The 15,810-nt window shown below is 38.0% G+C and overlaps 1 protein-coding gene across 4 annotated transcripts in view; it reads right to left on the minus strand.

Annotated features, from left to right (window-relative positions):
* The window catches only part of l1cama (L1 cell adhesion molecule, paralog a), a 70,284-nt gene that overhangs the window by 2,382 nt on the left and 52,092 nt on the right, over positions 1–15,810 (minus strand). For 2 of the 4 annotated variants that reach the window (XM_048179155.1, XM_048179152.1), the window contains 22 exons: positions 15,571–15,741; positions 13,217–13,328; positions 12,921–13,105; positions 12,507–12,638; positions 11,132–11,275; positions 10,899–11,010; positions 10,508–10,668; positions 9,895–10,054; positions 9,678–9,802; positions 9,334–9,435; positions 8,605–8,802; positions 8,308–8,378; positions 6,710–6,935; positions 6,418–6,533; positions 6,097–6,322; positions 5,898–6,020; positions 4,301–4,471; positions 2,888–3,001; positions 2,546–2,695; positions 412–543; positions 226–298; positions 118–129 (listed from right to left, as the gene is read on the minus strand). In XM_048179155.1, the coding sequence (XP_048035112.1) occupies positions 118–129; positions 226–298; positions 412–543; positions 2,546–2,695; positions 2,888–3,001; positions 4,301–4,471; positions 5,898–6,020; positions 6,097–6,322; positions 6,418–6,533; positions 6,710–6,935; positions 8,308–8,378; positions 8,605–8,802; positions 9,334–9,435; positions 9,678–9,802; positions 9,895–10,054; positions 10,508–10,668; positions 10,899–11,010; positions 11,132–11,275; positions 12,507–12,638; positions 12,921–13,105; positions 13,217–13,328; positions 15,571–15,741 (3,016 nt within the window). The remainder of the gene's footprint in view (positions 1–117; positions 130–225; positions 299–411; positions 544–2,545; positions 2,696–2,887; positions 3,002–4,300; positions 4,472–5,897; positions 6,021–6,096; positions 6,323–6,417; positions 6,534–6,709; positions 6,936–8,307; positions 8,379–8,604; positions 8,803–9,333; positions 9,436–9,677; positions 9,803–9,894; positions 10,055–10,507; positions 10,669–10,898; positions 11,011–11,131; positions 11,276–12,506; positions 12,639–12,920; positions 13,106–13,216; positions 13,329–15,570; positions 15,742–15,810) is intronic. The other 2 variants (XM_048179153.1, XM_048179154.1) reach the window with 2 other exon arrangements.

The raw sequence follows: 15,810 nt of genomic DNA on the forward strand, positions 1-15,810 counted from the left end.
AAATATATACCAAGTGCAACATCAAAAAGGTACATCAAGAATGCCACTCTGTGCATGCAACGGAAAGTATTGAGAAAGCCTTGCATGCAAAACAAACGGCGCCACTGCAAAGCATACCTCTCCAGAGATCTGTAAATCATTGGGAAGAGCATTTAGGAGAGAAAGAAAGAACATAAGAAACAAGGAAAGGAAATTTCTGCAATAATATTTCAAACTTCACCACACCTGTACTCTCCAAAACCCTCATTATTCATCGGCCGAGCTTCAGAATCTATCTGGCCTTCTTCTTTCTCTTTAACTGTAAGAAGATCAAAATTCAGGGATATTTCCAGGTAGTGTCAGGCGACTAATCGCTTATTAGATGGTTAAATTGATTAGAATGGTGTGTGTGCTGTTGCAAGTGTATTTTACCTGAGTATTTTCCACCTTTGCTTCGTTTTATGAAACATAGAATGAGCAGTACCAGCAGCAACAGCACAAGGGCGCTGATGAGTCCAATGAACCAGCTTTCGGTCACAAACCCATCACGTTTCTCCATGACTACTTAAGCAGAGGGGGGAAATGCTGTTATGAATTTCTTGACTCTTTGTTTTATATCAAAGGCATAGTTCACCCAAAAATAGAAATGCTGTCATTACTCTCCGTCATGTCGTTCCAAACCTACATTAGCATTCATTACCTTTTTTCTCTTTCTTTTAATGAATACTTTTATTCAGCAAGGACGCAGTAAATGGATCAAAAGTGACATTTATAATGTTACAAAAGATTTCTAATTCAAATAAATGCTGTTCTTTTGAACTTTCTATTCATTAAATAATCTAAATGTATTAAAGAAAAAATGTATATGAAGAAAAAAAATGTATCATGGTTTCCACAAAAATATTAAGCAGCACAATCAGCATATTAGAATGATTTCTGAAGGATCATGTAAGACTGGATTAATGATGCTGAAAATGCAGCTTTGCCATCAAAGGATTAAATAGCATTTTAAACAGTTATTTTACAACATTTCACAATATTACTGTTTTACTGTATTTTTGTTTAAAGGTGCCCTTGATTCAAAAATTGAATTTACCTTGGCATAGTTAAATAACAAGAGTTCAGTACATGGAAAAGACATACAGTGAGTCTCAAACCCCATCGTTTCCTCCTCCTTATATAAATCTCATTTGTTTAAACGACCCCCGAAGAACAGGCGAATCTCAACATAACACCGACTGTTACGTAACAGTCGGGGTGTACGCCCCCAATATTTGCATATGCCAGCCCATGTTCCCAACATTATGAAAGGCATTAGACAAGGGCAGCCAGTAACGTCTGGATGTGCACAGCTGAATCATCAGACTAGGTAAGCAAGAACAACAGCGAAAAATGGCAGATGGAGCAATAATAACTGACATAATCCATGATAGCATGATATTTTTACTGATATTTGTAAATTGACTTTCTAAAAGTTTCGTTAGCATGTTGCTAATGTACTGTTAAATGAGGTTAAAGTTACCATCGTTTCTTACTGTATTCACGGAGACAAGAGCCGTCGCTATTTTGATTTTTTAAACACTTGCAGTCTGTATAATGCATAAACACAACTTCATTCTTTATAAATCTCTCCAACAGTGTAGCATTAGCCGTTAGCCACGGAGCATATAGCCTCAAACTCATACAGAATCAAACGTAAACATCAAAATAAATACTTTACTCACATAATTCGAAGCATGCATACAGCATGCATGACGAACATCTTGTAAAGATCCTTTTGAGGGTTATATTAGCTGTGTGAACTTTGTAAATGCGCTGTAATATAGTTGACAGCTCGTGTGGCAGGGAGCACGCGATTTAAGGGGGCGGCGCCGAGTGTAAATCAGTGCATTGTTAATGATGCCCCAAAATAGGCAGTTAAAAAAATTAATTTAAAAAAATCTATGGGGTATTTTGAGCTGAAACTTCACAGACACATTCAGGAGACACCTTAGACTTATATTACATCTTGTGAAAGAACGTTCTTGGGCACCTTTAAATAAATACAGCCTTGTTAAGATACTTTTTTTCAGAAACATAAAAAAAATTAACATTATATTCAATTATAAATTATAAACTTTTGAACCATAGTGTATATTTAGCTTTTTCAATGAACAAAAAAAGTGGAATTTTGAAGAATACTCTCCGTAGTGACCATGTCTGTCAAGCTCCAAATCAAGCAATAGTCATCTGGGCCACATTTATTATACTTTTAGGGTGTTACTTGTTCTTTTTGAAGCTTGAAAGATACTATGAAAATCACAGTATGGAAAATATTACACAAATTTACTTAAAAAACATCTTAAGTTTGGAACAAGATGAGGGTAAAGAGAGTAACTGAAGACAGTTTTCATTTTTGGCTGTACTATCCCATTAAGGTTACAAGAAAACATCATCTGCACTCCATTTTCCAGTCCAAAAGCTTATCTTCAAGGGTGTTCATGAAAGCTCTTCAGTGGTCTGGACATATATAGCACATCAGTACAATTTATTATAAAAAGCATTAAGAGGGCTGTTTTGTGATTACATGTTCCAGCTGTCTGGATCTTATCTGTCCAGATAGTCTTGTTTCCCAAGTCAATCCGCAGGTGGTACTGGGATCCGGGCTGGAGCCCCTGCAGCGTGTAGAAAGACTGAGAGCTGTTTACTTTTTCAGAGTGCTTCCATTTGCCTTTGCCTGGACAGAACACAATACAATATAAATCAAAACACACTCGTTTGTATTCTCTCTCAGGTACTGAAAGGGTAGAGGCACTAACTAACTAAACTAAGAGAACAGGTAATAAAGCTGCTACTTCCTGATTTGCTATTCGATGAATGAGCTTGTGTTCAATCATTCTCAATCACATCCTGTCTATACGGCACGTACCATCCCCTCTCAGGTAATGAATAACGAATCCCACGTTCCGCTGTCTTTCTTTCGACAGCCAGGTCAGGTTGACGGATGTCTCTCCAATCGATAAGCTGATGTTGGAGGGTGGACCTGTTTACACACAGAAACAAAACAAGTCACACTTAGATGCACTTAAATATGATATTCGTTTGTTAAACAAATTTGTTTGTTCCAATAAAAATCAATGTATTGGCTGTGATTGTGTCCAGTGTTGGGGGTAACCAAAGACTATAGAATAACACAAGACGTGTCACTCATATTGTCTTGAATGGGAGAAAGTGTAACGCACAATATGGCGGAATAAGTCCCGCCTTCTAAATAAGAGCCAATCGCCGACTGGTAAAGTCATCGCGTCACTGCAGCGGCCGTTAGAAGTCTATGGTTAGAAGCACCGGTTTCTATAGAAACAGTCAGACGCGCGCCTCCGAAATGAGGCACAAGAGACGTGCATTTAGGACTGCGCATGCGCATTAGCTTGATCCAGCATAAAAATACAGGTTTTTTTGTCATGATTCGAGCATTTGGAAAAAAAAATATGAGACAGTTGTTGTCAGATTTCATTGGTGATTTCAAATATGAAATTTAATCGAAAGCTTGGCAAACAGCTTTGGAGCTGCATGATGCCCAGGATGCCCGAGAGGCGTTTCAAAGATGGCCGCCGAGTGAAATGACTTGTCTTAAAGGGACTTTGGGGTAACGCATTACAAGTAACAAAATATCTGAGTTACTTTTTCAAATTAGTAACCCAAGTTACTTTGTTTTCCCATTTATTGACTGACATCTCTTCAGAATACTCAGAATAATACTCCAGAGAATAATACTTAAGAGAAAGAGTATGCAGGACAATGCATTAAATAATACATTTCTTGTCCTGCAACCTATTCTTTTACAATCCAGAACAGCAGCACAGCTGAATGGTTTGATTGAGCTGCACTCTCTACAGTAGGCTACAGCTGTGAATTTGCATTTCCTTTAGCCTGAGGCTTATTCATTTCACTTTTGCCATTTTTTTGTAAAAAAAAAAAAAAAACACAAGCAAGCCCAGCCCAGGTGAGAAAAAGTAACGCAAAAGTAACAACGCATTACTTTCCATAAAAAGTTACCAAGTAATTCAATTATCTACTTTTTTAGGGAGCAATGCAATAATGTAATGCATTACTTTTAAAGGTAACTTTTCCCAACAAAGATTGTGTCACTTTCACAAATGTTAAATGTGGACACATAAATTACTTGTCGCTAGAAATGTGTCGCATCATGTCTGGTCAGGACATAGTGTTTGAAATGTGTGTGAAAACATTCCATCATCAAGTAAAACCCCTCAAAACGCATGTGCAGTTACAGCAGATACAACTCCAGATAAATCATTCAGTGATCAGTAAAGTGTTTGACCTCCATCCAGTGTGGTAGCTCCCTCCCTAATGATTGGCAGTCCTTCTCCGGCAGCCGTGTATCCCCGCAGGTAGAAGCGGTAACGGCTGCGAGGGTCCAGCTTTAAGGAGAAGTGATTCTTGGTGTGGTCACTAATCTTTTCTACCTGCATAGGACTGTCTTCATTATCAACTGCAGAGAAATGGAGGGGAAAGAGAACAAAGGTGTAAAAAAATATTGTTTTAATACAGGTTAGTGATTTTATATTTAGTAGTTATAGTTGTTTTAAAATTTTAACTGACAAGCTACGCAATATTGCGTTCATTATTGAAGGCGATTCATCTGCGATAATGAACGCGATATTGCGTAGCTTGTCAGTGAACTACGGTTCTGTCTATTAAATGGCGCTCCATTTGAAAGCAGGTGATGGCGATTTAGCGGTAATTAGGGAACCGGCTTTACTGACGAAATGCTCGTGACAATCGCATGCCATATATCGCCCAGCCCTAATTTTAACCACCCAGCACTTTTAGAGTGTTTTTAGTGTGTTGCTATTATGTTGCTAAGATTATCTGGGCATTTTTGTGCGTTTCTATACAATTGCTAAGATATTCTGAGTGTTTTTTGTGTTGCTATGCAGTTTCTAAGATGATCTGATTGTTTTATGCATTGCTTCTCAGTTGCTAATGTGTTTTTTGAGTTGCTATGAAGTTGATGGGGTGTTCTAGGTGGTTTCTAGGTTGTTCTAAGTGGCTTTTAGTTTTAGTTGCTATGCAGTTGCTAAGATGTTATGGGTGTTTGTTCAAACAGTATATATATTGTTAAGGTGTTTTGAAAGTTTTTTGTTTGTTGCTAATGCAAGGGTGTCCTAGGTGGTTTCCAAGATGTTGCTATGCAAAGGTTAAGGTGTTTTGAGTTTTTTTTGGGTTACTATGTAGTTGCTAAGGTGTTTTGAGAGTTTTTGTGTGTTGCTATGTAGTTACTATAGTGTTCTAGGTGGTTTCTAGGGTGTTGCTAGGGAGTTTTTTTTTTAATGCGTTGCTATGCAGTTGCCAAGGTGTTTTGGGTGCTTTTATAGAATTGCTTGGGTGGTTACTAGGGCATTGCTAGGAGATATCTAGGGTGTTCTGATTATATGCTAGGTGGTTGTTTACCTGGAGTGTTTTTGCGCTGCTATGCAGTTGTTATGATGTTCTGAGTGTTTCTAGAGTGTTGCTAGGTCGTTGCTAAGGTGTTCTGAGTGTTTTTTTGTGCTGCTATGCAGTTGCTAAGATGATCTGATTGTTTTTTTTACATTGCTCCGCAGTTGCTAAGGTGTTTCGAGAGGGTTTTTTTTAGTTGCTATGCAGTTGATAGGGTGTTCTAGGTGGTTTCCAGGGTGTTACTAGGGTGTTCTGAGTGTTTTTTAGGTTCTGATTAAATGCTTGGTGGTTGTTTACATGGACAAGTCAAAAGAGTGTCTAAACATAGATTGTTTCCTTCTTTCATCTATTTTTTTTTTTTCAACCATTGTATTGTATTTTCATGTATCCTGCCAAAATGTAATACTTCTGATGTTTAATGTTTACTGCTTCTAATACTGATGAGAATGAATTAGGCTGTTAGTTAGTTGACACACTTTGTTGATACTGTAATATGTATCCATTCAGGACTCCATTCGGCTGGATGGGTGGAGTCCAACGCAGTATCATTTCTGTCTCTGATGGGCTTTCCAGAAGTAAAGATGATGGAGGACCAGGTACTGAAAAAAATGGATGACAGAATTTGAAACCCTCACCTTGCTTCATCTATTTTTACTTTTTGTCTCTCGTTCTTACCTCCTTCTGGAGTGTGGAAAGTGAGGGGTTCAGATTGGGGTCCTTCTCCTTTATAATTAAAGACACTTACAGCCAGTGCGTAATGGGAGTAGGGCTGCAAATCTCCCAGAATCATCTTCTCCTCATTACTGTCCGTCGTCACAACTGAGATGTTTGTCGGCTTCCCCTCCCTAACACGCTCCCGTCTGAGGTGTCTACTTTCTGGGCCAAAGTGCAGCAGATAAATCTATAGGATGGATGATAGACAATTTGTTGAAGATATTTTACATCTCACATTTTTTTATTTTTTTTGGCTGAGCTTAATGCAGCACCGTATGTTACCTTGTAACCCTGCAGACGGCCCCTTACAGTTTCTTTGTTCACGGGCGCCCATGTGACTTCAATAGCAGTGCTGTTGATCAGAAGCAGTCCCACATCCAGAGGGGCCTCAAGAGGGTCTGATAGGGAGAAAGAGCACCCGCATTTTGATTCCCTTTAAAACGTCTGTCTCAGGATTAACGTGAAACTAAAATCTCTGTTTAATTTAATTTAATTGGGGTGAATTGAGATGTATAACCTTACAGGAAGATGTCAGGAAAAGTAGCAGCAAAAATATCAAACATGACAAACTCACAGTCCTCTCCTGAGTATCCAATGGCGGATTTGGGCTCTGGACCTTCTCCCATCTCATTAACAGCTTGCACTTTAATGTCAAAGGCAGAGAAGTTGCCCACATCTGTGACGACGAAGGGTGGAGAGGTGATGTATTTGGTGTGCCAGGACGGACCGCTGCCCAAAACTTTCCTCCACATCACTTTGTAGCGAAAATCTGGGCCGTTGAAACTACGCCTGTCCAACTCCTGCAAGAACACAGACTCAGTCTTGAGTTTTTTGTGAACAATGAGAGTTTCAAATGTTGGCAGTAAGTACAGGGATTCCTTTATTTATTGGTTTATTTACATGAACTGTCTGGATGAACTGATTCACTAGAATTAATCAGACTTTTTCAGAGATTGGATCATTTATAATGAACCAATTCACTATAATGAATCAAACATTCCAAAATTACTGTACATACGAGAGAGAGTGAGATGACCATTTAGGATGAACTCATCCTCTAGAATGAATCAGACTTTCCAATGCTAGATATGAGAGTGTCAGATGATCGTTTAGGTTGAATTGATTCACTTGAATGAATCAGACTTTCCAATGCTAGATATGAGAGTGTCAGATGATCGTTTAGGTTGAATTGATTCACTTGAATGAATCAGACTTTCCAATGCTAGATATGAGTGTGTCAGATGATCGTTTAGGTTGAATTGATTCACTTGAATGAATCAGACTTTCTAATGCTACAAACGTATGAGAGAGAAAGGGCCTTTTGGGAACTGATTAACTAGAATGAACCAGACTATTCTAACACTACATATGAGAGAGAGAGGCGGAGAGGACTGTTTAGAATGAAGTGATTCACTAGAATGAATCAGACTTTCTAACTCTATATATATGAGAGAGAGAGAACCATTTAAGATGGACCAATTCACTAGAATGAATCTGAATTTTCACTACATAGAGAGAGGGGTCCGGTTAGGATGAAACTTTGTGAGTCAGACTTTTCTAACACTACACATGAGACAGAGGAATGTTTAAGATGAACTGATTCACTAGAATAAGTCAGACTTTCTAACACTATGAGAGAGAGGATTGTTTAAGATGAACCGGTTCACTACACATAAGAGAGAGAGGGGGGACCGTATAGGATGAATTGATTCACTTGAACCAATTCCTTTGAATGAATCAGACTTTCAAGTGCTACATATTTTGAGATCATTTAGGACATGCCAACTCACTAGAATAAATCAGACCTGACAACGCTACATAAGAGAAAGAGACAACCGTGAGAGTGAATACTTACGTTTTAAAACATTTTAAAAACAGTTGGTTATTCTACACCACTACTTGAAAAATGTAATGAAGTTAGTAGCGTCGCTATTTTTTTTAATTAGTTACTTGCCAACACTGCAATATCACATGTAGGCTACATCATATGGACTCCTTTTATCTAACTTTTTTGTCTATTTTGGAACTGGTTCAAGCTTCAGTTCACTATCTGCTCCTTTTCACATTCTCTTTTGTGTTCCATGGGGGAAAAAAACATCATGCAGGCTTGGAACGACATGAGGGGGAAAACATTAAGACAGAATCATTTTTGTTCTGAATTGTGCAACGCACCTTCCATGTGATGACAAGGGTGCCTGGGTCGATGGAATCACTGCGCACTCCTTCAGGGTTGCTGTCTGGAGCTGTGGAGGACAAGTCATAATTTAGTGCCAAGATGTTCTAACATGGCAATAAAACTGTCACTTCACATCAGCCACACACTGAGAGAAGATGCAAACACAAATTCAAAGTGTCATACAATGATTCAAGAGACAAAACAAATGCATCACAACATAGCGGTACAAGCATTTTCTTTTTCAAGGCAATGTAAAAGTTCACACACGCACACACACACACAGTGTTACTTACGAGCAGCTGGTGTGGAATAGGCCTCCGTTTCCTTGCTCGGGTCACTCTTGCCAATGTCATTGATGGCGATGATTCGGAAGCGGTAAGAAATGAAGGGCTTCAAGGGAAGGGTAGTTCGCTGAATGCTGCCAGACACGCGGCTTAGCTCCTCCCATTCCTTTCTTTCAGATCCCGTCTCCTCAAACTCAATCAAATACTCTAGATACATAAACATGTATATATACACATAAAACAGGAGAAAATTACCCTGATTTTGTAAGTATTTGGACACTTGAAACACTTAAAAATGTAAGAATGCTGCCACTGCATTAGATATAAAATATGAACTCAAATGACAATTATTTTACAGAAAGCACCTTTTTCCACTATAAGATTTGAGTTAAATTGGGTTAAATTATGATTTCCCAAAATGGGGTTCGTGAGTTGATGAAAAGCTAATAATGGGTTAAATAATCATAAAGATATATAATTAAAACAATGAATAAAACATAAATAAAACAAATTAAAAGGAAACATTTTTTTTAAAAATATTTATTTTTATATATTTTAAGTGTGATTTAAGTGTCCGAAAATGTCCAAATCTTTTTAGTGGGGCCAAACTGCAATATCACATTTTGTTCAACCATCAACTTATACAACATTTGACATTTAAAGGGAAGAAAATCAATACGCATTTCAAAAAATATTGACTGCATATGTTGCATAAACAGAAAAAAACATATACTATACCTAGCACAGGGCTGTTATGATCCTCTCCAGGTGTCCAGCTGAGAGTGACACTGCGTTCTTTAGGTTCGGTCATCTGTATTTGGGTCGGAGGGTCTGGTCGGTCTGGTTAATGAGGGTTGACAAAGAGGTCAAGGGGTAAGATGCCAGTAAAAACAAGGCATCTATGATTTTAAAGGTTATTTCTTGAATCTGCCTACAGCAAAAAAATGTCCTTTTGTCCTTTTTGTAGGTCACATTATCATACAACACGCAACACAACACATACAGCTATATAGATCCAGACATGTAAAAGGGTTTAGACATGGCCATGTTATAGAGAACAGGCCGATTATATAGTAACCTACCAACGATAGTGATGGAGCCACTCGCTTCTGCCATATCCAGAGTGGTAATGACTTCACAGGTGTAAATCCCTTCATCCTCTTCTTCAACATCAGGTATTATGAGGGTGGATTCATCTATCATGTAGCTAAGATGTTTATGATTAATAATGTTCATGAGATCACATTGTACAGTTCAAACTAAGTTATTTTGCAGCTTTCTGAAGGTATAAAAGCATACTTGTCTGAATCAGAGGACTCTGTGAGCTTCTGTCGGTTCTTCCTCCACTGGACTTGAGGGGCAACCTGCCTGGTGTCCACATAGTACTCGCAGGTTAGGGTAGCTGGCTGCCCCCGCTGAATCCGCAGAGCCAACGGAGGTTTCACAATCACTGTCTTATCTGGAAGATAAATTTTCTATTTGTAAAAAATATCTTGATTTTAAGTAATACAAAAAATGAAGAGAGATTATATTAATTAAAAAATAAATGATTTTATTAACCAGTATTTTCTTGCCTTATGTTTAAGTAAAAACAGTTTTATTACTTGTTTTTAGACTTGTTTTCAGGGAATATATCCTGAATTAATTGTATTTTTCTTAACCTGTTAGATTTATTATTATAAAAAAGCAAAATCAAAGGAAAATAACTTATAAACTCCAATGATGATGACGATAATTATAATATACAATAACTAAAATGTGCATAATATCCTGCTAAGAATATCAGAATATAATAAAAGCATCAACCAAAGAATTAGTGTAATGAAAAGGAATGATCCTACCGGCCTGAAGTGAAACCAGTTATAAATCAAGTATGCATGAAGGCATGAGCATTCACGCATGTAGAACTCACCGAGTACATCCAGCTCAGCGGTGATGGTGATTTTGCTGTTGCTGACAGTGCAGGTGTACTGGCTGCTGTCATTGTGGGTGGCGTTTCTGATCTGTAGAGAGCCATCGGATAACTGACTCATCCTTGGGTTGGCTATAAGTGCGCCCCAGGACTCACCCTCCCTGTGAACACACAAAATATTCATTTTAGCCTGTTCAAATGAATGCAATGTGCAATATTCCAAGAACACCAACATTTATAAATGCTGACTACTGAGTGTGATTTTGCCCATGACATGTGCCCTAATGGACTCCCCACAAAGCAGTTTCCCCCCAGCAATAATAAGGACAGCTGGCTGGAGCAGTTCTGGCATGTGAGGAAGGGACACCCCACAGGACCGAGTCTGCCTCACCATGTGACATTGGGCTGAGGAGAGCCAAAGGTCTCGCAAGCCAGATCAATCGTCTGTCCCTCTGCCACAGAGTACATGATTCCATCTTCTGTCAGAATCTGGGGAGGCAGTTCTAGAGAAACAAAATTGAAAATATATTATTTAGTTTCCAGAATTCTTAGAACCCCAAAAAATACATTTTCTTAAAAAACAAACAAACAAAAACAGAGCTGCTTTTAAAAAAATTAATTTACCTATAACATAGACGTAGGCATTGATGAGGATAGATCCATGCTTATTGGCAGCTTTACACTGATACACCGCAGTGTCACTGAGTTCCACATTCTTCAGAGTGAGAACACCATGTTTCACATTGCGTCGGGGGTCTGGGTCAATATCTACGTAAAAAAGACACATCAGTACATCAATACAAGACCATATACCAATGTCTCTCATTAACAGATAAAGATGATTCAACATAAACAAAGAAAATATACATTAAAACAGGGATTCCCAAACTTTTTTGTCAGCTGAACCTCTTATTTTAGGTACCCCTTACACTCACAAATATATTTTTATGGCAATGTTTCAGTCAGTTAGGTGGACAGCCTATTGTAATTTCATCCAATGACTAATTTGTGTCTGTAAGGTGCTATATATTTTTATAATATTTAAATCATTTAGCAACACATTTGCATGGTCACAGTTTTCTGATGTCATTTAATTGGTCACATGACATGCAGGTAAACAAGTATTTCATATTCTTTTAGTGTTTTATTTTGATTATTAAAATGTTTATTCTAAAAGGATTTATTTATTTAATTTTTTTTTATCATTTTATCAGTTAATTTTTCATCACGAACCCCAGCAGTTTCCCCATAAACCCCAGTTTGGAAACCCTGCATTAAAGGTAGGGTAGGTAATTTCAGAATAGCTAGCAATAGCAAGCTAGCTTGAAAGCATAATATCCCACCCATTTAGAGCACTCTCCAAAGCCACGCCTCTTCCAAAACACATGAACGCACACAGCAGATTCTTCAAAGCGCCACGAGACAAGAGACGGTGTTAAATTACCTCATGTCTCAAAGCACACAATAATAATGAATGTTAACAACTTACAGAGCTCTAGCTGTACCACCTAACTGCTGCAGATTTATTTCAGCATTGAAAGTTTTGACAGAAACACATAAATCAGAGACTGAGGACGTGACCACCTCTGGTTAGAAAGTCACGGGTTGCCATCTCGCAATTACGGTTACAACATAGCTTGAACGAAGCATAAATCTGTTGTTTTGGTTCAGGAACTGTAAAAGGTGGCTGCTATTTCGGTTGTGGTGCTCGGTGACTGACGTCTTTCTAACTCTGCATAGCCTTATGAAAAGCGCGGAGGTATGGAAATACATACGTTGACAAGCAGGTAGGACAACGAATGCAATGATTGGACAAACATTTTTTGGTCCTGAGACTTCCACAGAAGATATATTTACGTTTTAATATTTAGACCAAATCTATTATTGATTGCTATCAGGATGTGAAGAGAGTTTCAACCAGTGTAACAAAAAGTGTTTACAAAATGAATTGCCTACCCTACCTTTAAGACATGGAATGTTTTCTGACTGAATCAGTTACCAGTAAGAAGATTGCCGTTGATGCTCCAGGTGACCTCGGGGCTTGGAATGCCGTCAGCCTTACATTCCAGTTTGACCGTCTCTCCTGGGGCATACAGCTGGCTCTTTGGTTCTTTAGTCCAATATGGGGAAGCTAGACCACCACAAAAACAATCAACTAATCATGAAAGGCAATAATTGGCAACAATTATACAACTTTTCAAAAGGGATAGCCAATAAACTTTTATCAAGCAATAAGCAATTATACACCAATCATGCAGAGCTAACAACGTAAATCCTGACTGTGGTTGTTGCTTTCATCAGCAAAGTCTAATTTAAATTTTTTTTAAGTCATCCACCCAAATATCTCTTCAAGTTCACACCCCACATCTAAATCTGCAGAGGAAGTGATCTGGCAGTGTGAAGCATACAGTACCTTCCACAGTGATGCTGTAGGTGTGAGTTATCATGCCTTGCACATTTGTGGCGGTACATTGGTACTCGCCACCGTCAGACTCTGAGATTTTCATAAAACGCAGAACTCTGTTATAATTGTCATTGGAGGTGCGTGACTCAGACAGAACTCCATCTTTCCTGATCCACTGGACACTGGGAGCGGGCCTAATGAGGGAAACAACAGGATGTAAACAAACAGGACACTTTTTTAGAAAGTACACTTTTTAACTAAGTAAAAACTCTAAAAGACACACAGCCAGAGAAGCTTTGACTTACATGCCCTGAACAATGCATTCCAGCTCTAGGCTTTGGCCACTGAGCACCAGGTAGGAGCTGTGGGAGCCAGTGGGTCGCATCATTTGAGGCCTTCTGTTACGCACCGAGTTAGCTACAGATACAGACAAAGACAGAATTAGTGAGGGAAATGAGGAGAGAGAGCATGGTAAACAATGGTAAACAATCTAAGGCTGGGCAAAACAGCTAAAACAAAACAGGATGGATGGATGGATGGATGGAGACAAAAATGTTAGGATGAAAGAATGATAGATGGAACAATAGATAGATAGATAGATAGATAGGACGAAAGAATGATAGACGGAACAACAGACAGACAGACAGACAGATAGATAGATAGATAGATAGATAGATAGATAGATAGATAGGACGAAAGAATGATAGACGGAACAACAGACAGACAGACAGACAGACAGATAGATAGATAGATAGATAGATAGATAGATAGATAGATAGATAGATAGATAGATAGATAGATAGATAGATAGATAGATAGATAGATAGATAGACAAATAAATAGGACGAAAGAATGATAGACGGAACAACAGACAGACAGACAGACAGATAGATAGATAGATAGATAGATAGATAGATAGATAGATAGATAGATAGACAGATAGACAGATAGATAGATAGATAGATAGATAGATAGATAGATAGATAGATAGATGTTAGGACGAAAGAATGATAGACGGAACAACAGACAGACAGACAGACAGACAGACAGACAGACAGATAGATAGATAGATAGATAGATAGATAGATAAATAAATAAATAGGACAAAAGAATGATAGAAAGAACAACAGACAGACAGACAGACAGATAGATAGATAGATAGATAGATAGATAGATAGATAGATAGATAGATAGATGTTAGGACGAAAGAATGATAGACGGAACAACAGACAGACAGACAGACAGACAGACAGACAGACAGATAGATAGATAGATAGATAGATAAATAAATAAATAGGACAAAAGAATGATAGAAAGAACAACAGACAGACAGACAGACAGACAGACAGACAGACAGATAGATAGATAGATAGATAGATAGATAGATGTTAGGACGAAAGAATGATAGACGGAACAACAGACAGACAGATAGATAGATAGATAGATAGATAGATAGATAGATAGATAGATAGATAGATAGATAGATAGATAGATGTTAGGACGAAAGAATGATAGACGGAACAACAGACAGACAGACAGACAGACAGACAGACAGATAGATAGATAGATAGATAGATAGATAGATAAATAAATAAATAGGACAAAAGAATGATAGAAAGAACAACAGACAGACAGACAGACAGACAGACAGACAGACAGATAGATAGATAGATAGATAGATAGATAGATAGATAGATAGATGTTAGGACGAAAGAATGATAGACGGAACAACAGACAGACAGACAGACAGACAGATAGATAGACAGATAGATAGATAGATGTTAGGACGAAAGAATGATAGATGGAACAACAGATAGACAGACAGACAGACAGATAGATAGATGTTAGGACGAAAGATTGATAGACGGAACAACAGACAGATAGATAGATAGATAGATAGATAGATAGATAGATAGATAGATAGATAGATAGAAGGACGAAAGAATGATAGACGGAACAACAGACAGACAGACAGACAGACAGACAGACAGATAGATAGATAGATAGATAGATGTTAGGACGAAAGAATGATAGACGGAACAGACAGACAGACAGATAGATAGATAGATAGATAGATAGATAGATAGATAGATAGATAAATAAATAGGACGAAAGAATGATAGAAAGTACAACAGACAAACAGACCGACAGACAGACAGATAGACAGATAGATAGATAGATAGATAGATAGATAGATGTTAGGACGAAAGAATGATAGACGGAACAACAGACAGACAGACAGACAGACAGATAGATAGATAGATAGATAGATAGATAGATAAATAGGATGAAAGAATGATAGAAAGAACAACAGACAGACAGACAGACAGACAGATAGATAGATAGATAGATAGATAGATAGATAGATAGATAGATAGATAGATAGATAGATAGATAGATGTTAGGACGAAAGAATGATAGACGGAACAACAGACAGACAGACAGACAGACAGATAGATAGATAGATAGATAGATAGATAGATAGATAGATAGATAGATAGATAGATAGATAGATAGATAGATAGATAGTGTTATGTTAAATAAAATAGCTCAATATTTTTAAAAAAATCATGCTCTTTTTCTCCTGTTCAGGCCACAAGTTTTATAAAATAGTTCTGCTTTGTCAAGGTCAGTCAGCATCCACTGCCTTGATGCTTACAGGGGACAACAGTGAGTTTGATGGGCTCTTTGAGCACGATGATACGTGCGCTGGGGAACTGAGTGTTGCAGGTGTAGTCTTCTCGGCTGTCTGCTGCAATCACATGAGAGAAGTACAAGTTTCCATCGCGACCCTGAATCACACGCTCGTTTTGCTGAATGTGCCGCAGCCCTTAGAGAAAAAGGTGTAGAAATAGATGCATATATATAGATATTGCTGAGATGTTGTTCATGTTTAACA

The sequence above is a fragment of the Megalobrama amblycephala genome, linkage group LG24 (genome assembly GCF_018812025.1).
Source record: "Megalobrama amblycephala isolate DHTTF-2021 linkage group LG24, ASM1881202v1, whole genome shotgun sequence".
Taxonomy (NCBI): domain Eukaryota; kingdom Metazoa; phylum Chordata; class Actinopteri; order Cypriniformes; family Xenocyprididae; genus Megalobrama; species Megalobrama amblycephala.